At 43.2% G+C, this 20,636-nt stretch overlaps 2 protein-coding genes across 2 annotated transcripts in view; both read left to right on the top strand.

Moving 5' to 3' along the window:
• The first annotated feature begins 391 nt into the window (after window positions 1–391).
• On the top strand, window positions 392–5,832 carry LOC120047700 (zinc-binding protein A33-like). Its single transcript, XM_038993254.1, has 6 exons — window positions 392–1,066; window positions 3,315–3,410; window positions 3,857–4,087; window positions 4,285–4,307; window positions 4,400–4,518; window positions 4,709–5,832. Exons 1-6 carry the CDS (start codon window positions 641–643, stop codon window positions 5,245–5,247), a joined length of 1,434 nt encoding a protein of 477 aa, XP_038849182.1. The 5' UTR covers window positions 392–640; the 3' UTR covers window positions 5,248–5,832.
• A 9,592-nt stretch (window positions 5,833–15,424) lies between these two features.
• LOC120048659 (multiple epidermal growth factor-like domains protein 8) overlaps window positions 15,425–20,636 on the top strand; it is a 32,778-nt gene continuing 27,566 nt past the window's right edge. Inside the window, exons 1-7 of the mRNA XM_038994768.1 lie at window positions 15,425–15,722; window positions 16,807–17,058; window positions 17,239–17,402; window positions 17,692–17,901; window positions 18,233–18,413; window positions 18,853–18,941; window positions 19,889–20,102. Of these exons, the coding sequence (XP_038850696.1) occupies window positions 16,884–17,058; window positions 17,239–17,402; window positions 17,692–17,901; window positions 18,233–18,413; window positions 18,853–18,941; window positions 19,889–20,102 (1,033 nt within the window). The 5' untranslated portion in view covers window positions 15,425–15,722; window positions 16,807–16,883. The remainder of the gene's footprint in view (window positions 15,723–16,806; window positions 17,059–17,238; window positions 17,403–17,691; window positions 17,902–18,232; window positions 18,414–18,852; window positions 18,942–19,888; window positions 20,103–20,636) is intronic.

Genomic DNA, 20,636 nt, shown 5'->3' with positions numbered 1-20,636 from the left:
TTTATCATTTATAGCAATGGAATGTAAGTCACAGAAAATTGAGGTTGTGGTGGCAACTGCAGAGAGGTATTTGGGTGTGCGAGACTTGACATCAGAAGAGTTACAGGGTGTGTTAAGTGGTGGTGTCCCATCCTTTCAGAATGTTGGCCTGAGGTAGGACTAAATAGATTTAAATAGTGGAGTAGGGTGGTGTTATTTTTGTATTATTATAATTTTATTGGAGAGTGTAGTGTTAGATGGTAGGGTATTTGTTTATTTATAATTTTTTTCATGGAAAGTATAAGGGAGTTGTACTCCAGTCTAGTAGGTGGCGGTAATGCAACATTTATTGGATGGCAACCGCCTTTAAACGTCATCGAAGAAGAACGTTGCGCACAATACACACACCCACTCCATTGAGGAAGGAAGGTTACAGTTAGAACTGTAGGCGATGGCTCTCCAAAAAGGCACATTTTACCTGTTTACAAACTGAAGTTTTGTGTTGGCGTCAACAAATCTACAAACAATAAAGGTAAACTGTCAAACAGAACGGAAGAGTGTCTCTGGACAACTGTCAGCGTATAAAAAGGAGCATTTTGAAGAAAGCGAAAGTAAACTTTACGCGTTTTCAGAAGGGCCCTGCATTGCCGACAGCGACACCATGGCTGAATGTGATTGGAATGAGGAGATGTCAGAGGGTCCATTCCTCCTTCAGGAAGATCTGACCTGTCCGGTGTGTAAAGATCTTTACCGGGAGCCCGTGCTTCTTTCATGCAGCCACAGCTTCTGCAAGGAGTGCTTGGAGCAAAGCCGAAAGATGGGGCAGAGGTGTCCCGTGTGCAGGAAGAGCTGTGACGGGGAGCAACCAATCTCCAACCGGGCGCTGATGGCCGCTACCGAGTCCTTTCAGAAGGAGAAGCGCTGGCGGGGACCGAACGCAATCAATAATGTGCCTCTTTGTAACCTGCACCGGTTGGAGCTTCAACTTTACTGCGTAAAGGACGAGGAGCCCGTGTGCGTTGACTGTGTCACTCTACATCGGACTCACGAGCTGCTGCCACTCAACAAGGGGGCGCCGTTGTGTAAGGTAAGTGAGGAGATTCGATTATCTGGGCCGGGTTTCACAGGTGAGATGAGTTTGCATTAGGTGAAAAGTGATTGCATTCGTTTTGGAACCGGTTTGACTCCGAGGCTTGAGCCAGGTGCCCGGCTCTGGCCGACGGCGAAGTAGGCCAAAAAAGTGACAGGTTAAGAACGTGGAGTAATTAATAGAATACTGTGTTTTAACATGCAAATTGATTGCGTTTAATAGCGCTTTATCTGCCTTCCCAATGAAAATTAGAAAAATTTATTTTATGGAAAATATATGTTGTATGTTTCTGAACGATGCACCATGCTGCCTTGTTGACATGACCAAGCGCTGCAGATAACTGTTCATTTGAGAAGGGCGCTCCTCCCTCAACGCTTTTGCCCTTGATAGGTGGTTTGAAGTCAGATACAAATCTGATTCCTGGCCATGCGACTTGTATGAACTGCAGTGGCTAGCCAAAAAGTTCGATCATCTTATCCTTTGAGGATTTAAGCATGATTTTGAACATTCAAAGCAACTGGGAAACGTCCATGGCAGGGCTTTTTTCTTCAGGCCTTTTTCTTCTTCAAGATTGTTTTGGCAGACTATATCCGAAAGGTGTATTGTCGCCACCTACTGGGTGGGATAGAACTGAGAACGAAAATAAATAGTAATAATGAAAAATAAATCACTCATACTATTCTTAAAAAACATAACAAAAGTCTATGTACTCCTTCACTTAGTCAAAATGTACTCAGAACCCTACACAGGTTCTAGGGCCTGAGAGGGGGATGCATCTTCAGACATTATTTCCCTGCAATGTCTCAGATGTGAAATCCTGGAGTTATAAGAACCTTTTAGCCGCTTTCACAATTATTTCCAGTTTCCTAGATTTTTTTTGTTTTTTTACCCTGTACAATTAATCACCTGCGCAATGAACGCAACAAAATCAACATTCTTCACGATTAGTGTTTCAGGATCTCTCAACTGACTGACATTCACAGACTGATGGGCATCCGCTGCCATATCTTCATCATCTCTACTCGCTGCTTCGACAGTTTTCACAGACTCTGCATAGGAGACCTTCTCAGCAGCCCTGATCCTTCCTACTTCAACCTCCTCCATCCTAACAGGGCACTCAGGGAACTCTGGGATGTGATTCCCATCACAATGGCAACATGGTGCATCCTCAGACTCTTCAACAATGATATTCTGTTTGCAAACACTTGACACATGGCCAAACTTTTTACATTTATGACATTGAAGTTGCTTTTGTACATGAACTCGCACCACATATCTCATATATCCCAGCTTTACATGGGTTTGGAGAAATTATTAATCGAACATCAATAACACAGAAAGGCTTTCCTCCTTTTCATTCACCGTGCGGGTTAAGCAACGTGAATCAACAATTCCTGGCATGTTAATCTTAAACCATGAAGCCTCAATATCCATAGAGACGCCAGATATGACACCTTTTATTGGTGACCTACTCCGATAATCATAGCATTCCACTTTGTGCGTCGATAATTTGTGCATTCTCCTTTTGTTCCTTTGACACACATGAAATCAACATCATACCACTCCTGGTCACTCTGACTCCACTTCTCCCAATGCTTCCTTCACCATCTTTGTGACCAAATGGGTTTCCCCAAAAAACATCCTTGCTCATGAATCGCACTCCAACAAGGAATGAGGCATTATCATACCGAGGCTTATCTTGATTTACAACTAATCCTTTTGGCTCCATTCTTAGATATTTCAGTATTCCAATCATTTCCTCTGTCTTCACTCGCACTAACAGAATCAAGCATTGCTTCTGGTTCCGCCATTGCTCTCCCTCCCCAAGTTGGTGCTTACAACAATAAAACATTCCCGGCAGGCATTTTTGTCACCTTAGCTTGCTATATAACTTCTGAGTGATAGGAACCACAAGCACCACCACCAATCAGCCTACACCATTGTGGACACACCTGTTGTTACTATGACAACTAGCATAGCAATGTCAGCTAATGACTGCTGTCTGAACACACACATCTAATTTGGTCACTTGTAACTTGGTGTTTGGACAATCAGTATTCCAAAACAGATTTGAGTATTTAAGGCCTGCAGTGTGAACAAAGCTTTATTGTCCTTTAGTCAACACCCAATAGCTTAGGACCTTTAACAATACTGAAAATAAGTTGCTGTATGTTTTTATTATCTGGTAGTCACTAGATCACAAACTAATATGCATATTAATTGTGTTTTATGTGTTCTATTGCAGGAAGAACTGACCATTAAAGTCAACATATTGGAGGAGAAAGTAGAGACCTTCAAGAGAATGAAAAAGAAATACTCTAACACAGTTGATTTCATGAAGGTACTATAATACTGTATCTGCTTGACCTGCTGACATCTACACTGTAGGGCCTATCCATGACCATGACTAATGGTGAAGGTTTTGTGTAAGATAATGTGATTTGTTAGAGCTCTTTGATGCCCTCACTAATTCTATCCAGACGTGTGTAGCCTATCCAGAGCCCAACAGTTTGATGTTCATCATTGTTCTGTAATGAGATATGTGAACCAACCTGTTTGACTGGTAGGGACAGACTGAGATTCCTTGAGCCTCCAGAAAGAATTGGAAATAACAAAATAGTTGACTGTAGATCAAACCTAGGGCCTGCAGTCCTGACAAGGAAAGCCTCTAGAGGAAACTATAATTATAGCCTATAGATGAGTAATGTTGTGTGAGATATGAATTGCAAGAGGTATGTCAGTATCATTACAAAATGGCACTCTTCCTCCAACCTCTCTCGTACCCAGATCCAGACAGAGCAGTCAGAGAAGCAGATCAAGGCAGAGTTTGAGAGGCTCCGTCAGGTGCTGTGTTTAGAGGAGGCTGCCAGGCTGAAGGCCCTGGCAGACGAGGAGGAGGACAAGAGATCCAGTATGGAAGACAGGATCAGCTCCTTGACCCGTGACATCGCTGCCCTCACTAAGCTGGTCCAAACAGTAAAGAGGGAGATGGGGGCGGAGGATTTAACCTTCTTGCAGGTAGGCAGGAGGGGTCTCCCTCATGGGGGGGGGGGGGGGGGGGTCATGGGTCTCCCTCTCTCTCGTGGGGTGGGGGTCGCCCTCTCTTATCCTAACTGTACATTGTCACTATGCATGACAGTGAGACATTTTTGAATGCAAACATTTGTCAATCTTATTCACAATGAACTAATGGGTTCAATTGTGTTGTTTTTCAGAACTTCCAAGCCTTAAAGAAAAAGTAAGTACAGTAACATCCTATCAGTTGCCCAACAGTTTGTGTACCATCCCTCTAATATCATGGTCATCTTCTATGATGTCATGTTTTCACAGAGCCCAGTGGCCTCGTGAAGACCCCCAGAATCCCTCAGATGCTCTCCTGAACATGGCCAAACACGTGGGCTCTCTGGGCTACAACATTTGGAAGAGCATGCAGGCTCACGTCACATGCAGTGAGTACATGTACTGAAGGGTTAGGGTTCTAACTTGCTACATAAGTTATGACACACAATAAAATGGGTTTGGATGGCTATATAATGTGTAAGGGGTCAATGTTTTGAATGATGGAGGAAACACTTTAGGCAACAGTTACGCTTCAATCCTAATGTTTTGTAACACGTCTCCCTCTCTCTCTCTCTCCAGTCCCAGTGGTGATGGACCCTAACACAGCCTCTCCCTGGCTTTCCATGTCCCCAGACCTGGCCAGCGTACGGGACAGCCCAGAGCGCCAGTCCCTCCCGGACAACCCTGAGCGCTTCGACCCCTGTGTCTTTGTCCTTGGAGCTGAGGGCTTCCGCTCCGGCAAGCACCGCTGGGAGGTCCATGTGGGAGACAACCCAAAGTGGATCCTGGGAATCTGTAAGGAGTCTGTGGCTCGCAAGAGGAAGTTCACCGTGTCCACAGACAGGGGCGTGTGGACCATCGGGCTGAGCAAAGGGGTGTACAACGCCCTGACTGGCAAACGCACAGTGCTGGTCGTGGAGAGTCGGCCAGAGAGGGTCCGGGTCAAGCTAAACATGGATAAGGGGGAGGTCTCATTTTGGGACGCAGGCAACGGTGGGAAGCACCTGTGCACCTTCACACACAAGTTTACAGAGAGAGTGTTCCCCATATTTGGTCCTGGGCTCCACACCACCCCGATGGAGGTTAACCCGGCCAAGGTGACCATTCATACTGCGTGACAGGGCAGTGTGACAGTCACTACAGCTTGCTAAGTGTCTGGTTCAATAGCCGATGAGCAGTCGTAGTACTCGCTTGGATAGACGTCACATGTTATGGTCAGAAGGTAGCCTAATATGTGCACTTGAATAGATGGCGCATTCCACTGTTTCAGCTGTCAGGTGTGGTTGTATTCTAGTGGTTTTACTGTGGCTATAGATTTGCGTTGAGGTTTGGATCAAGGCTTTTTGTATGGTCACAATCATCTTTGAAATTGTGCCATAGCAGTATTCTTATGCTTTCCATAGGATGTACAGTATGCAGGCATTTATTACATGAGGGATTTTTTGGACCCTGATTCTTTAACTGGTATGTTTAGATTGCTGAGCTATTATACATAGGGATTTTCTAGGACTAGAGGGGTTCCAGTGGTAAGAATGTATTTTCTGTCATTTTACTGCGTTCTGAGATTTATTGATATGTTTACTGATTTAATTATGTTTCTGTATGGAATTTTGCGAAAAATAACTAATAAAATGTTGTCACATGCGCCAATTACAACTGTGCTGAACATGGGGAAATGCTTACTTACCATCCCTACCCAACAATAGAGTTTAAAAATCTAAATAAAATAGTAACATGAGAAATAAAATAATATACACAAGATGGGAGCTATATACAGGGAGAACCAGTACCAGATCAATGTGCAGAGGTATTCGAGGTAGATATGTACATGAAGGCAAGGTAAAGTGACTAGGCATCAGGATAGATAAGAGTCAAATAAAGAACAGAGCAGCAGCAGTAAAGGTGTGTGTGTGATGTAGTGAATGTGTGGGAGTGCAAATATATGGTTTGTGTGTCAACACATACATGCATACAGTGCAGTCGGATTCAGTATTCAGACCCCTTGATTTTTTCCCCCACATTTTGTTACGTTACAGCCTTTATTCTAAAATTGATTCAATTGTTTTTTCCCCTCAATCTACACACAATACCCCATAATGACAAAGCGTAAACAGGTCTGTATACATTTAAAAAAAAAAATATCACATTTACATTAGTATTTAGGCCCTTTACTCAGTACTTTGTTGAAGTAACTTTGGCAGCGATTACAGCCTTGCGTCTCCTTGGGTATGACGCTACAATTTTGGCACACCTCTATTTGGGGAGTTTCTCCCATTCTTCTCTGCAGATCCTCTGAAACTCTGTCAGGCTGGATGGGGAGCGTCGCTGCACAGCTATTTTCAGGTCTCCAGAGATGTTTGATCGGGTTCAAGTCCGGGCTCTGGCTGGGCCACTCAAGGGCTTTCAGAGACTTGTCCCGAAGCCACTCCTGCGTTGTCTTGGCTGTGTGATTAGGTTCGTTGTCCTGTTGGAAAGTGAACCTTCGCCCCAGTCAGGTCCTGAGCGCTCTGGAGCAGGTTTTCATCAACGATCTCTCTCTGTACTTTTCTCTGTTGATCTTTCCCTCGTACCTGATTAGTCTCCCAGTCCCTTTCTCTGAAAAACATCCCCACAGCATGGTGCTGCCACCACCAAGCTTCACTGTTAGTGTAACGGATGTGAAATGGCTAGCTAGTTAGCGGTGGTGCGCGCTAAAAGCGTTTCAATCGGTTACGTCACTCTCTTTGAGACCTTGAAGTAGTGGTTCCCCTTGCTCTGCAAGGGCCGCGGCCTTTGTGGCGCGATGGGTAACGATGCTTCGTGGGCGATCGTTGTTGATGTGTGCAGAGGGTCCCTGGTTCGCGCCCGGGTCGGGGCGAGGGGACGGTCTAAAGTTATACTGTTACATTGGTGCCGTGACCCGGATCACTGGTTGCTGCGGGAAAGGGGGGTGAGTGTAACGGATGTGAAATGGCTAGCTAGTTAGCGGTGGTGCGCGCTAATAGCGTTTCAATCGGTTACGTCACTCGCTTTGAGACCTTGAAGTAGTGGTTCCCCTTGCTCTGCAAGGGCCACGGCCTTTGTGGAGCGATGGGTAACGATGCTTCGTGGGTGACCGTTGTTGATGTGTGCAGAGGGTCCCTGGTTCGCGCCCGGGTCGGGGCGAGGGGACGGTCTAAAGTTATACTGTTACATTAGGATGGTGCCAGGTTTCCTCCAGATGGGACACTTGGCATTCAGGCCAAAGAGTTCAATCTTAGTTTCATCAGACCAGAGAATCTTATTTATCATGGTCTAAGAGTCCTTTAGGTGCCTTTTGGCAAACTCCAAGCGGGCTGTCATGTGCCTTTTACTGAGGAGTGGCTTCTATCTGGCCACTACCATAAAGGCCTAATTGGTGGAGTGCTGTGGAGATGGTTGTCCTTCTGGAAGGTTATTCCATCTCCACAGAGGAACTCTAGAGCTTTGTCAGAGTGACCATCGGGTTCTTGGTCACCTCCCTGACCAAGAACCTTCTCCCCCAATTGCTCAGTTTGGCCAGCTCTAGGAAGAGTCTTGGTGGTTCCAAACTTCTTCCATTTAAGAATGATGGAGGCTACGGTGTTCTTGGGGACCTTCAATGCTGCAGAAATGTTTTGGTACCCTTCCCCAGATCTGTGCCTCGACACAGTCCTGTCTCGGAGCTCTATGGACAATTCCTTCGACCTCATGGCTTGAATTTTGCTCTGACATACACTGTCAACTGTGGGACATTATATAGACAGATGTGTGCCTTTCCAAATCATGTCCAATCAATTGAATTTACCACAGGTGGACTCCAATGAAGTTGTAGAAACATCTCAAGGATAATCAATGGAAACAGCATGCACCTGAACTCAATTTTGAGTCTCGTGGCAAAGGTTCTGAAGACTGACGTGAATAAGGTATTTCTGTTTATTTTTGTAAATTTGCTCATATAAAAAAACGTTTTGCTTTGTTGTGATGGGGTATCGTGTGTATTTTTTAACATTTTCATCCATTATAGAACAAGGCTATAGCGTAACAAAATGTGGGGTCTGAATACTTTTCAGAATACCTTCCGAATGTACTGTGTGTGTGTGTGTGTCTAGGGCAGGTATTCCCAAACTAGGGTATGCGCAATGCCGTCGGGGTACGCCTAATAAAATGAAAACAATTCTTCACATTTTCAAACAGTCCATTTATATTTTCTAACGGGGCTAGACATTTGGGTGAGGTTTTTATCTTGCCTGAGTAGCCTCGTTTCACTGCCAAAAACAAAATTAAACCATCTAGTGTTCAACGAAATAACAACACAATGTCAAACACAGGCAGCCTAGTCAAATAATTGACATCCAATCACGTTAACTGTTACTCTCTCGTGGGAATTCCACTAACTGTCCGTATGTAGCCAAACGTAGCCGCTGCTCGTTCCGTTTGTTCGAAAATTGATAAATGGTTAAATAAAAGTAAGGCCCATAGAGACACATACCAGCTCATCTGGTAGTACTACTACTACCAGCAGTACTGCACCTGTCGACGACACAAGGTGTTCTCCTTCCACGAGCACATCCAATGACAGCATCAGTAATTATACATTTGTTTTAACCCAGCTAGCATGGACACTGACAGTTGTGAATCTGATGCAGCCAAAGAGCTCCCTTTACCCGGGAAAGTACAGAACAACCGACAGGGACGTTGGTCCATCGAAGAGGCGCAAATATGATGAGAACTACATTGATTTGGGGTTCACTTATATTGGGTGTAGTGCCTTCCCTCAGCCACAGTGTGTTATATGTGCAAAAGTACTACCTCACAACTCGATGAAACCTTCACTCTTGTGCAGACACTTAAACAAAACATGCCAATTTGAAAAATAAGTCAGGAGTTTATTTAGCGAGAATTAAGACTACTTTCAAGTAGTAAAATATGTATAAAAGCAACAGATACCATTAATAAGAAGGGGCTAGCAGCGTCTTATATGGTGAGCTACCGAGTGGCTAGGGCAGGCAAGCCCCATCCTGTTGTGGAGGACTTCATTCTTCCTGCTGCTGAAAGCACTGCGTTAATCAAATCCGGTATCAGGATAAATAAAAAGCAAGGTCTGCTAACTTTATTTAATTATGTTTAATTAACGCAAACAATAAATGGCAAATGCAATTTTCGTATATAAGGGTTCGCTGTATCACCGCGCAGGGTTAAACAGAGAACTGGCAGGAAGTACGTAAATAGCTGTTCTTATACCGTGATGACGTAGTTCCAACCCGTCTGTTGGCCTATCACAGTAGAGGCTGAGCGTGGTTTAAACTTTGCTCAGCCTATCGCCGGTACTCAGACTGGTCCCAGTCTCTGGTCACAGTCTCTCAGATGTCCGCATCTGGTCGTTGGTTAGATTAGATCCGTCTTGTGCCGCTACACTCAAACAGTTCCTTATATGGTATTGTCCAGTGTCCTAACCTCCCTGGTTGGCCTGGAGATATGCACCCCTCCCCTCTCCAGATTGACCACAGCTTTTGTAGCAAGTCACTCTGTTGCTCAGTCTTTACACACACACACATCTGCATTGTTTGTGTGTGTGTGTGTAACAAAACAATATTCATCTTCATACAATATGGTAGCAGGCTATAGTGCATAAACATAAATCCTAACACTGCCGTGGATATGGCTGAGACAATGCTGGGGGGAAAGGCCAAATAAACTATACAGACAATTACTTCATCAAACAACATTGTTTCACGACGCATCAGAGACATGGCAGAAGACGTTTTGAAACAATTACTGCTTCGCATACAAGCCAGTGAATTCTATGCGTTACAGCTGGATTAGTCATCAGACGTGGCGAGCCTGACACAGCTCCTGGTATATGTCAGTTACATTTATGGGGGGTCAATTAAGGAAGGCATCCTCTTCTGCAAACCCCTGGAAACCAGGACAACAGGAGAGGATATTTTTAAAATACTGAACAGCTTTGTGACATCAAATGGACTTTGGTGGTCAAGATGTGTTGGTATCTGTACTGATGGTGCAAAAACCATGACAGGGAGACATAGTGGAGTGAGGGAGGGAGGCAGGGAGACACAAGCAGTTGCTCCCAACGCCACTTGGGTACACTGCAGCATCCACTGAGAGGCTCTTGCTGCCAAGGGAATGCCTGACAGCTTGAAATACGTTTTGGACACTACAGTGAAAATGTTTAACTTTATTAAAGCAAGGGCTCTGAACTCTTGTGTGTTTTCTACACTATGCAATGATATGGGCAGCGACCATGTAACGCTTTTACATCATACAGAAGAAGTGAGCTGGTTATCAAGGGGCAAAGTATTGACACGTTTTTTTGAACTGAGAGACGAGCTTAAAGTTTTCTTTACTGACCATAATTTTCACTTGTATGACCTCTTGCATGATGATGAGTTTCTCACACAACTGGCCTATCTGGGTGATGTTTTTTCTTACCTGAATGATCTGAATCTAGGATTACAGGGACTCTCCACAACTATGTTCAATGTGGGGACAATATTGAGGCTATGATTAAGAAGTTGGAGCTCTTCTCTGTCTGCATTAACAAGGACAACACACAGGTCTTTCCATCATTGTATGATTTTTTTGTTTGCAAATGTCAAATGTGATATAGCTTAGTCTCTGAGTGAGTTGGGTGCGCAATTACGCAGGTACTTTCCGGAAACGAATGACACAAACAACTGGATTCATTATCCCTTTCATGCTCTTCCTCCAGTCCACTTACCGATATCTGAACAAGAGAGTCTCATCGAAATTGCAACAAGCGGTTCTGTGAAATTTTTATTTTATCAGAAGCCACTGCCAGATTTCTGGATTGGGCTGCGCTCAGAGTATCCTGCCTTGGCAAATCGCGCTGTTAAGACACAGATGTACTTTGCAACCACGTACCTATGTGAGAGTGGATTCTCGGCCTCACTAGCATGAAAACTAAATACAAGCACAGACTGTGTGTGGAAAATGATTTAAGACTGAGACTCTCCGATACAACTCAACATTGCAGAGTGATGTGCATCCTTTCAAACATACCCTTCTCATTAACCGGTGGTGAGTTATTCACCATTTTCAATGAACAAAATTAGGTTTTATATGTAAGATGGTTGAATAAAGAGCAAAATGATTGATTATTATTATATTATTATTTGTGCCCTGGTCCTATAAGTGCTCTTTGTCAATTCCCACGAGCTGGGTTGTGACAAAAACTCAAACTCATTCTTATGTTTAATAAATGTATCATATAGTATGTGTGTGTGTGGTGGGCTTACAATGATTGCAAAAAACAACATTTGAGAGTGCACTGACCCTGGTGCTAGAGGGGGTACGCAGCTGGAGGTTGAATGTTTGAAGGGGTACGGGATTATAAAAAGTTTGGGATCCACTGGTCTAGGGAGTGTGTGTAGGGTCAGTGCAAGATGGAGTCAGTGCAGGTAGTTCGGGTACAGTACCTTTAATTTACTAATTAGTCTATGCCAAACTGTCTTAGTCTTTGTATAAGCCTATTCTATGTGATGCTTTATTTGTTCATCTAATGTTTAAAAAAAATCTAGTAAGGCACATGATTGCATATTTTCATGACAGTGTTGTATGATATTATAATGACTTGATGTAATGTTTCATAGAAACATTTAAGTGACAATTAGATTATATGAAATAATGCATTATGATGATTTCTTACTTTTCATTGTCTTAGGTTTGAGTGAATGCCAAAGTGTTTTGCTCTCAATCAAATTGATTGTATTTGTTAATCATTTATTATAAAATAATAAACATACTATGGGAAACTAGACTACGGTAGTAGTTGTGGAATTGTTAGGTTAGATTACTCGTTGGTTATTACTGCATTGTCGGAACTAGAAGCATAAGCATTTCGCTACACTCGCATTAACATCTGCTAACCATGTGTATGTGACAAATACAATTTGATTTGATTTCATGTTTAATTTTTTGTTTTACACGATAAAACAGTTGAATCAGACAAGCTTTTGCTCTGGGGGATGTTCAGACACTATTCAATGTTTATTTAACCAGTAATCTATTTTGGAATAAGTTTTATGTACTGATACTGATTTTCTAAAATAATAATGAATAAATGGATTGAGTGTTTTGAAGTCTACATAGCCCAGATTCACCACCAATGCACTCTTCGAATAATGCACTCCTCGGGTGATGCACAGCAGCTATAGCTATGGTAATAAATGTTTAACTGATAGACACTACATCTGATTAGAAATCAAAACTAACACACTTCGTGTTACACGGTTTCTAGTTGTCAATATTCATACTTTCTCAGGTGAGTTTCTCTGAGGACGCAATTACCAAACATCGCCACTGGAAGGCAATGCTGAGGTTTACAATTTTTGTGATGTAGAGATGACGAGGAGCCTTTTTGAGGTTGCGGTGGCCAGGGTCAGAGTAGTGCAGAAGGTGTCGTTGTTGAGGCAATGAAGAAAGTAGAGGAGGATGGGTCAATGGTGAGGAATCCTGAGAGGATCCCTGTGAGTAGTAGATCTGTGCCAGCACAGAGGGATTGGCCAATGAGTGATATATCCTTCAGTAAGGTTAGGTTCTTAGTGTTCATGGCTGCAGAGAAGTACTTGGGTATACGAGATTTGACTTCAGTAGAGTTACAGGGTGTGTTTAATGGTGGTGTCCTGTCCTCCCAGGCCGTTGGCATGATGTAGGAGCAGATAGGGTCAAAGTAGTGGAATGGGGTAATGGGTTTTTAATGAGTGAAGGGTTAGTCAGAAGCATGTTTTTAGTTTTTTCCCTTTTGTTTTACAAAGTGTAATGGATTTACACTCCAGTTCAATTTGTGGCTGTAATGCACCTTGTGATTGCCAACCGCCATTTAAAAACATAAGAAGAAGAAGACAATTGTGGATGCATTGGATGAGGTGGCGTAGATGAGAGTAACGGGAAGTGGGTATATTTAGTTTTTTTGTATATCTATCAGTGGAGGCTGCTGAAGGGAGGACGGCTCATAAAAATGGCTGGAATGGAGTCAGTAGAATGGTATCAACACATCAAACACGTGGTTTCCATGTGTTGGATGCCATTCTATTGACTCCATTACAGCCATTATCATGAGCCGTCCTCCCTTCAGCAGCCTCCACTGATATCTTTGGAACAGAAGGAGCATGCTCTGTGACTCAAGAAGATAGGAATGTTTGGAATGTGGATCTTCGAAGCATTGCGCCTATGAAGGGTGTTATCTGTGGGGTGGCGCTCGAAGTAAAAGCCAAGAGTATATGGGAAGAATTGGATGAAGTGGTTTGTGCACACTTTTTGACTTGCATGGTGGATACGTTCTACTCCATCCGTTCTACTGTTTTCTGATGAAGTCTCTCCCTTCTCACGTGTATTTGGGTTTTATGAGATTCACTGTGAGAGCCTTCATGCCCAAACCCATGCAGTGCAATAAATGCAAATGATTTAGTCATGTGTCAAGTGCATGTAGATATGAGGGGTATCTTAAGCCAGTTGAGCCTAAATGCTGTAATTCTGTTGGTGAACATACAACTGAATTTCTGAAGTGTCCTGTTAGGGTGAAGGAGACGGAGGTGGCAAGAATAAGGGCTGTCCAGCATGTCTCCTATCCGGAGTCGGTGAGAAGAGTGGAAGAAAGGAGTGATGTTCAAGAAGTAATGGTAGTAGGAGTAAAGACACCAGATAATATTCCTTGTCAACAGAGGGATCCTGACATGTTGCATGTTAACTTCTTCTTAATAGGGGGGCGCTGTTTTCACTTTGGAAAAAATCGTGCCCAAATTAAACGGCCTCGTACTCTGTTCTAGATCATACAATATGCATATTATTATTACTATTGGATAGAAAACACTCTGAAGTTTCTAAAACTGTTTGAATTATATCTGTGAGTAAAACAGAACTCATTTGGCAGCAAACTTCCATACAGGAAGTGAAAATTCTGAAAATGAGGCTCTGTGTCAGGGCCTGCCTATTCAACTGGCTTTTATTTATGGATCTGTATGCACTTCATACGCCTTCCAGTAGATGTCAACAGGCAGTAGAAGGTTGAATGGGGTGTCTAGCTTGATGTGAGGCCGAATAAGAGCTTTTGGAGTGACAGGTCCGCTCTTTTGTCAGTTTTCAACTGCGCGCGGGGAACCTCACATTGTCTTCTGAAAAGCGTTTGGTATACACGACGAATTGCTCCGGCTCTGATTTTATTGGATACATATGAGAAGAACATCATAAAGTAGGATTTTCAACCGAGTTTGACCAGTTTATTCGACGTTTATTGGGAATTTTGGAATTTTTCGTTCCAGGCGCCAAGAGTTGATGGGCATGTTCGCGCCACAATGCTAGCCAAAGTTGCACGGCGGAGAATAGGTGAGCGCTGTCTCACAATAATGTTGTAGTAAAGTTATTTTTAAAAATCTAACACAGCGGTTGCATTAAGAACCAGTGTATCTTTCATTTGCTGTACAACATGTATTTTTTAGTAAAGTTTATGATGAGTTCTTTGGTTAGATTAGGTGACTGTCCAAAATATCTCCGGAGATTCTGGTGAATCGTTGCTACGTATTCACAATGTATAACCAGGATTTGTAGCTATAAATATGCACATTTTCGAACAAAACATAAATGTATTGTATAACATGATGTTATAAGACTGTCATCTGATGAAGTTGTCCAAAGGTTAGTGATTAATTTTATATCTTTTGCTGGTTTTTGCGAAAGCTACCTTTGCGGTGAATAAATGCGTTTGTGTGTTTGGCTATTGTGGTAAGCTAATATAATTCTATATTGTGTTTTCGCTGTAAAACACTTAAAAAATCGGAAATGATGGCTGGATTCACAAGATGTTTATCTTTCATTTGCTATATTGGACTTGTGATTTCATGAAATTATTTTATATGATATTTAAGAAGGTGGACTTTGTAGTGTTTATTGCATTGGTTATCAACTGCACAGCGCATACAGAGAGGACATCTGTGACTGAAGGAGTGGGATGATTTATACATTTTTTCTTTGTATTTTGTATGTTGTCGGTCCCCTTGCCCCCCCCTTTCCCGCAATGGAATATGTTTTGTTTCAATGCCCTGTACAGTAGATCGCGGTAATACACCAATATGTGTAGTCTGCCATAAAACCTTAAAAAAGAAGAAGAAGCAGTGCATACAATGGAATATTGTTTGTTTTTGTTTCAATACCCCGTACAGTAGGTGGCAGAATAGGTGTAGTCTGCCATAAAACTTTAAAGAAGAAGAAGAAGAAGAGGAGGAGCCTTTTGTGGGAGGCTGTCATATACAAAAACAACAAACATTACATGAGGTCAGGCAATAAGCAAGTAACATTTCACGCTGGCTAGTGTGCTTATGCGTAAGAGGATAATTTATGGCAAAAATAATGATGTGTCTGAAGATGCGACAGATGTATTTTATTATTATTATGATTTAGCTAACTATCATTGAATAAATGGCCAACGACTGCGCTTTTGCATCTGGAGTAAAGTTAGCTTGGTCGCTAACTGGCTAGCAGCCATCCAGTAAGCGCGAGCCTCTGCGGAGGGTGGTCTGTGTCCTGTGATTCCGGACATCGAGTACTGGAGTCCAGTGCTGGAGTCCGACGACCCTCTTTGGTACTGCTAGCTAACGTTAGCTATCTCACATTCAGTTTTGCATTGTGTCGCTCATAACTCACTGACAATGTAAAATATCATGGGAACGGAGACACGGGATCTGGTTAGTTAGACAAATGAATGGGAAGGCTAAGCTAACGGTCCTCTGCTAGTGTGGTGACTGGTATCGCGTTCAAGATAACAGCAAATCCGCTACGCTAGCTAACGTTCAATCCTCGCTTGCTAGCTGGTTATAACTAGCTAATAGCAACGTGCAAAGTTTGTATTTAGCTATTATTTTAACGTTAGCCAACTAATGACATTACGTTAGCTAGCCATAGCAATAACAGTTAACGTTAGCTAGCTAGTTATCGCTTGTCTGCGGATAGTAAGCATTGTTTGATAGTGGCTAGCTACTAGTAACGTTATCTAGCTGCTCGCTCACCGTTTCATGGCATTTAACGTTCATTATATATGCGTTTATTTTTCTTAAAAATTATTTGCTAAACGTGATTCAATTGAGATTTTTGCTAATTAGTAAGCTAGAAACAGAGCAGCACCCATAGACATAATAACTGCGATGATGATAAGCTATGAAATATCTATCTAGAAAACGTCTTAATGTGTTGACAAGTGTAAGTAACTATTTGCATATGTCTGTAATTCAAATGAATGAGATTTTGTCATATTGACAGAAGCCGAATCTTCTACAATGTGCAGGGTACACGTTGCCACTTTACAAAATGTTAGTCTCATATGAAAAGCACATTCCTTAAGTTGCCACCATGCCATGGACATAAATTAAAGAATATCTTGTCTACCTGCCAGCACAATTGTTTTGGTTGCCTGTTTGCTTACTTCTGTATGTGACTGCAATATGTATTTGGCTGATGTTTGATTGCAAGTTATTGCCAAAAGGCTATCTTGCAGTTTTAGATTTTTGACTCTGTAAATATGGGGCTGTAACCAGAAAGCAACACTGATGTGACATATAGGCAAAACTATCTCTTTCATCCTATGTTGAAATGTAACCTCTTTGTAAAATATTTTTGGCATATGTAATCCATCTCACTGAAGTTGCATTGCTTGTTTGAACTGTTTCTAGGTTCCCGGCTTGTGAGCGAGGTAATCGGACAACCCCATCTTCTTCACCTCCTCCACCTATTCCAGGTGGGGGAGAGGATGGCCTCCTTCCTCCATGTCCCCCTGCTGGGGTTGCTGCTGGTGGCTGTGGCCCCTGGGTGTTGGGCAGGAGACTGTAAGGGCCACAGACAGGTGCTCAGGGGCCCCCCAGGGTACGTCACTGACGGGCCAGGGAACTACTCTGTAAACGGAAACTGCGAGTGGCTCATCAAAGGTGAGTGAGACAGTGGTGGGAAAACTGAGTGCTGTGATGAGTGTGTGTTGATTGATTAGTTTGTCAGTTTGATGTGAATACATAGATCTCAAGATATGCCAAGGAAAATCCTGTCTAGGGCAAATTAAGTCAACTCTAAATTATATCCGACTGATGTTTCTTTCCTGTATTCTCTCCAAGCCCCCAGCAGCAATTACCGTATCGTCCTGAACTTCACCTTCATGGAGACAGAATGCACCTACGATTACCTGTTCGTCTACGATGGAGACTCCTACCAGAGCCCCCTACTGGCCAGTCTGAGTGGCACCACCCTGCCGCAGCCCATAGAAGCCAAGTCTGGCAAGGTAACCGCATCATTATCTATGGAAGGCGGAACTAGACATGTTCTGAGATGTCAGATATCAACCTCAGACTGCTGGGGATTTGGGTGGGGAAACGTTTCATACCAGCATTAAATGGATGGATTTATTGACGGGTTTCCATGGCCTCAATTTGAATTCAGCACACAATTCAGAGTGACAGCTGGACGTTTCTGACTTGACGGGCTGGATGGATTACAATATCATGGGAAAAATGTAGTCAAGTTGTTCATTGCCACCTTCACATCCTTTCTGTCTTCTCTCCTCCCTCCAGATGCTGCTCCACCTCTTCAGCGATGCCAACTACAACCTCTTGGGCTTCAATGCCACCTACTCGTTCTCTGTGTGCCCTGGGGCCTGTGGAGGTCACGGGCGCTGTGACACGGCCTCCTCCCTGTGCCAGTGCCACCTGGGCTGGGGAGAAGCCGATTGCAGCACCCCTCTATGTCCCCAGGCCTGCATCCTGCACGGCACCTGTGACAAGGTAAGAAGAGGGAGACTTTATTATCCACATTGGAAACTGTGCTGTCTTTAGAAATGTTGGTTTATTACAGTGCAATAAAACAAAGGTTGGCATGAGTTAGGTGAGGATGGAAAGTGGACAGCCAACTGAGATGCTGAAGACAGCTAGCTGAGGGAACCTATGTACAAGGCTACCTAAGGAGTTAATTATTAAGCAGGGTATACATTTGAGTTCAAACAGAAGGGGAAACCAGCACAGCAGCAACATAAATAGGGGTTGAATGACCCTCCTTTCCTTTAGATATTGTTTATTGCTGAATTCTCTCAAACTTTCTCCTCTCTCTTTCTCTTAGAGAGGAGAGCGTTGTCTATGCAGCTCGGACTTCCTGGGCCAGAGCTGTCAGCTGGGTCTCCGTGATGACAGTGGGGTGGGGCAGTGGTGGCAGGTGAGTGGGGGCGACCCCTACACGCCCCCCCGGACCGGCTCTGCTGGGGTCTACCTGTCCTCCACTGGAGCCATGTACCTGTTTGGAGGTGAGGGATAGAACACTGAACAACTGTTTGTTTATTTATTTTTTATATAGTGTTGGATCCCATTGTACATTTAAAAAAAAATTACATGCCAAGGTATACCAATACTGTATACTATTCTAATTCAGGTGTTGTTGGGTAGGATATTAGGGTTGTTAGTTAGGAGGGTGTTGCTAGTCTGGATGTTAGGATTGATTTGTTTTCACTTTATGTGCTGATTCATTGTCTAACTAGACCCGGTATCAACCCAGTCAGGAGTATTGGTGGGCTTGGTTAACATTAACCCAGTTTAGATGAGGCGAGCACATGGCTTCACAGAAGACCTTGACCTTATTGCTGTTGGACAACTGGCTCTGCATAGTAATCATTGTGGCTTTCAATGTATGTCATGATGTAATTGGTTAACTACTTCTGTATGGTTGGTGCTGTTTTGATATTTCAGGGTTTGACTTGAACCGAGCTTTGGGGGACCTGGTTAAATACAACTTCAGCTTGAACCAATGGGAGAACAGATCTTATGGACACTCCCCAGTAAGTGCCCGCCCGCATGCCAGAAATGTAATCTTAATAAAATATATCAAAGACTGTACTCTTGTAGTTATTCTTTCTTGTGTTTATCTTATGCTTTGATTATTTTATTCAAGATCCTAGCAAAAATCAGATTTTCATTTATCTGACTTTCATTAAACTACATGTCCAGCCCTTCTATTTAGCCTCACAAAGTGTATTACCATTTTCTTTTCAAGACAACCAGGGCTACAAGTAGAACACAAAACAATTTCACATAAACAGTTGCATTCGTGAGTTGTATTGACAAATGTTGATTTAAAAAAATAAAAAAGTCTGCCAAAGCTGACCTGATAAAAAATAACGTATATGAATGCTGTAAGTACAGAAATTGTTTGCTTATTGGGAAATTAATATCCAACTAGTCAGTGACAACTGTTGGAGTTTGACAGCAACTATGTTAGCTTATTACAGTATTATAGACACTATGTCCTGGGATTCACTATGATCTTCTATGTAGAAGAACCCCTTATGTTTTAACGACTCTTGTATAGCTTGTGAGCGTCATAGAGCAAAACATGTTACATGTGCATGTGACTCCGCTTTTAATTGTTTGTAGCTCAAACCATTCACACTCTACAGACGTTTTTGTATAAAAGACCCGGCCAAAGGCCCCTTCGGGTTACGCCTTGTCTCACAAACACAACTCTAGCTTTGGCCCTGTTAATCACACAGACTAAAAGGGGTTACTTCAAAACACACCTGTGATGGGACTCATTGGATTAAACCAATGCTCCTAAACATCTCCCTTTCCCTTCCTCTCCTGTTAACCCATTTCTACATCTCTCCTTATCTTACTGCCTCACTCTGACCCCTCCCCTTTCTCTTTCTTCTTGTTTCCACTTCCTCTCATCTCTCTTCTCATCACCACCTTCTTCCTCTCGCCCTTCTTTCCCCCCTCCCTCTGTCAGGCGGCTCGTCACTCCCACACGGCAGTAGAGTGGAAGGGGAACATGGTGATCTTCGGAGGAGAGCTCACGAGCGGCGCTTTAGCCAGCGACGTCTGGATGTACTGCCCAATCCAGGATGACTGGCAGCAGCTCGGCCAATCCCATTCGCCCGGGGCACCGAGGGTGGCCAACCATGCAGCAGCTGTAGTGGACAACTATCTCTACATATTTGGAGGTAAATAACTTATTGAAATACAATGTTGTCACCTAACTTCTTGCAGAATATGTTTCTAAACACTTATCCTATAATGTGGATGCTACCATGATTGCGGATAATCCTGAATGAGTCGTGAATAATGAGTGAGAAAGTTAGAGGCATAAATGCTAACCTCCCCTGTTATTGTAATCGTAAGATGTTAGCATGTCTTGGGGGTATGATATTTGTGCATCTAACTTTCTCACTCTTACGCTGTACTGTTGGATTTCAGATTCCAAAAACCAAGTCCTGCAGGCTCTAATTTAGTCTTTGTAATGCCCGGGGTGTAGTGGAGGAAGGAGTCAGACGCAGGAGACAGAGAGTTCCGAGTAGCGTACTAATTTAATCACACATAGGTGAAACACGACGCCACTCCAAGTAAATGCTCCAACACATTAACGAGAACAAAATAATCCAGAAGACAACGTACACTAACCGTGACACACAAGCATGTACAACCTGTACACAAAACATTCCCGCACACCCAGCAGGCCGGGCTTTAAAGCCCCACTA

The sequence above is a fragment of the Salvelinus namaycush genome, chromosome 5, assembly GCF_016432855.1.
Source record: "Salvelinus namaycush isolate Seneca chromosome 5, SaNama_1.0, whole genome shotgun sequence".
Lineage (NCBI taxonomy): Eukaryota > Metazoa > Chordata > Actinopteri > Salmoniformes > Salmonidae > Salvelinus > Salvelinus namaycush.
This window is presented reverse-complemented; position numbering and strand designations above follow the sequence as displayed.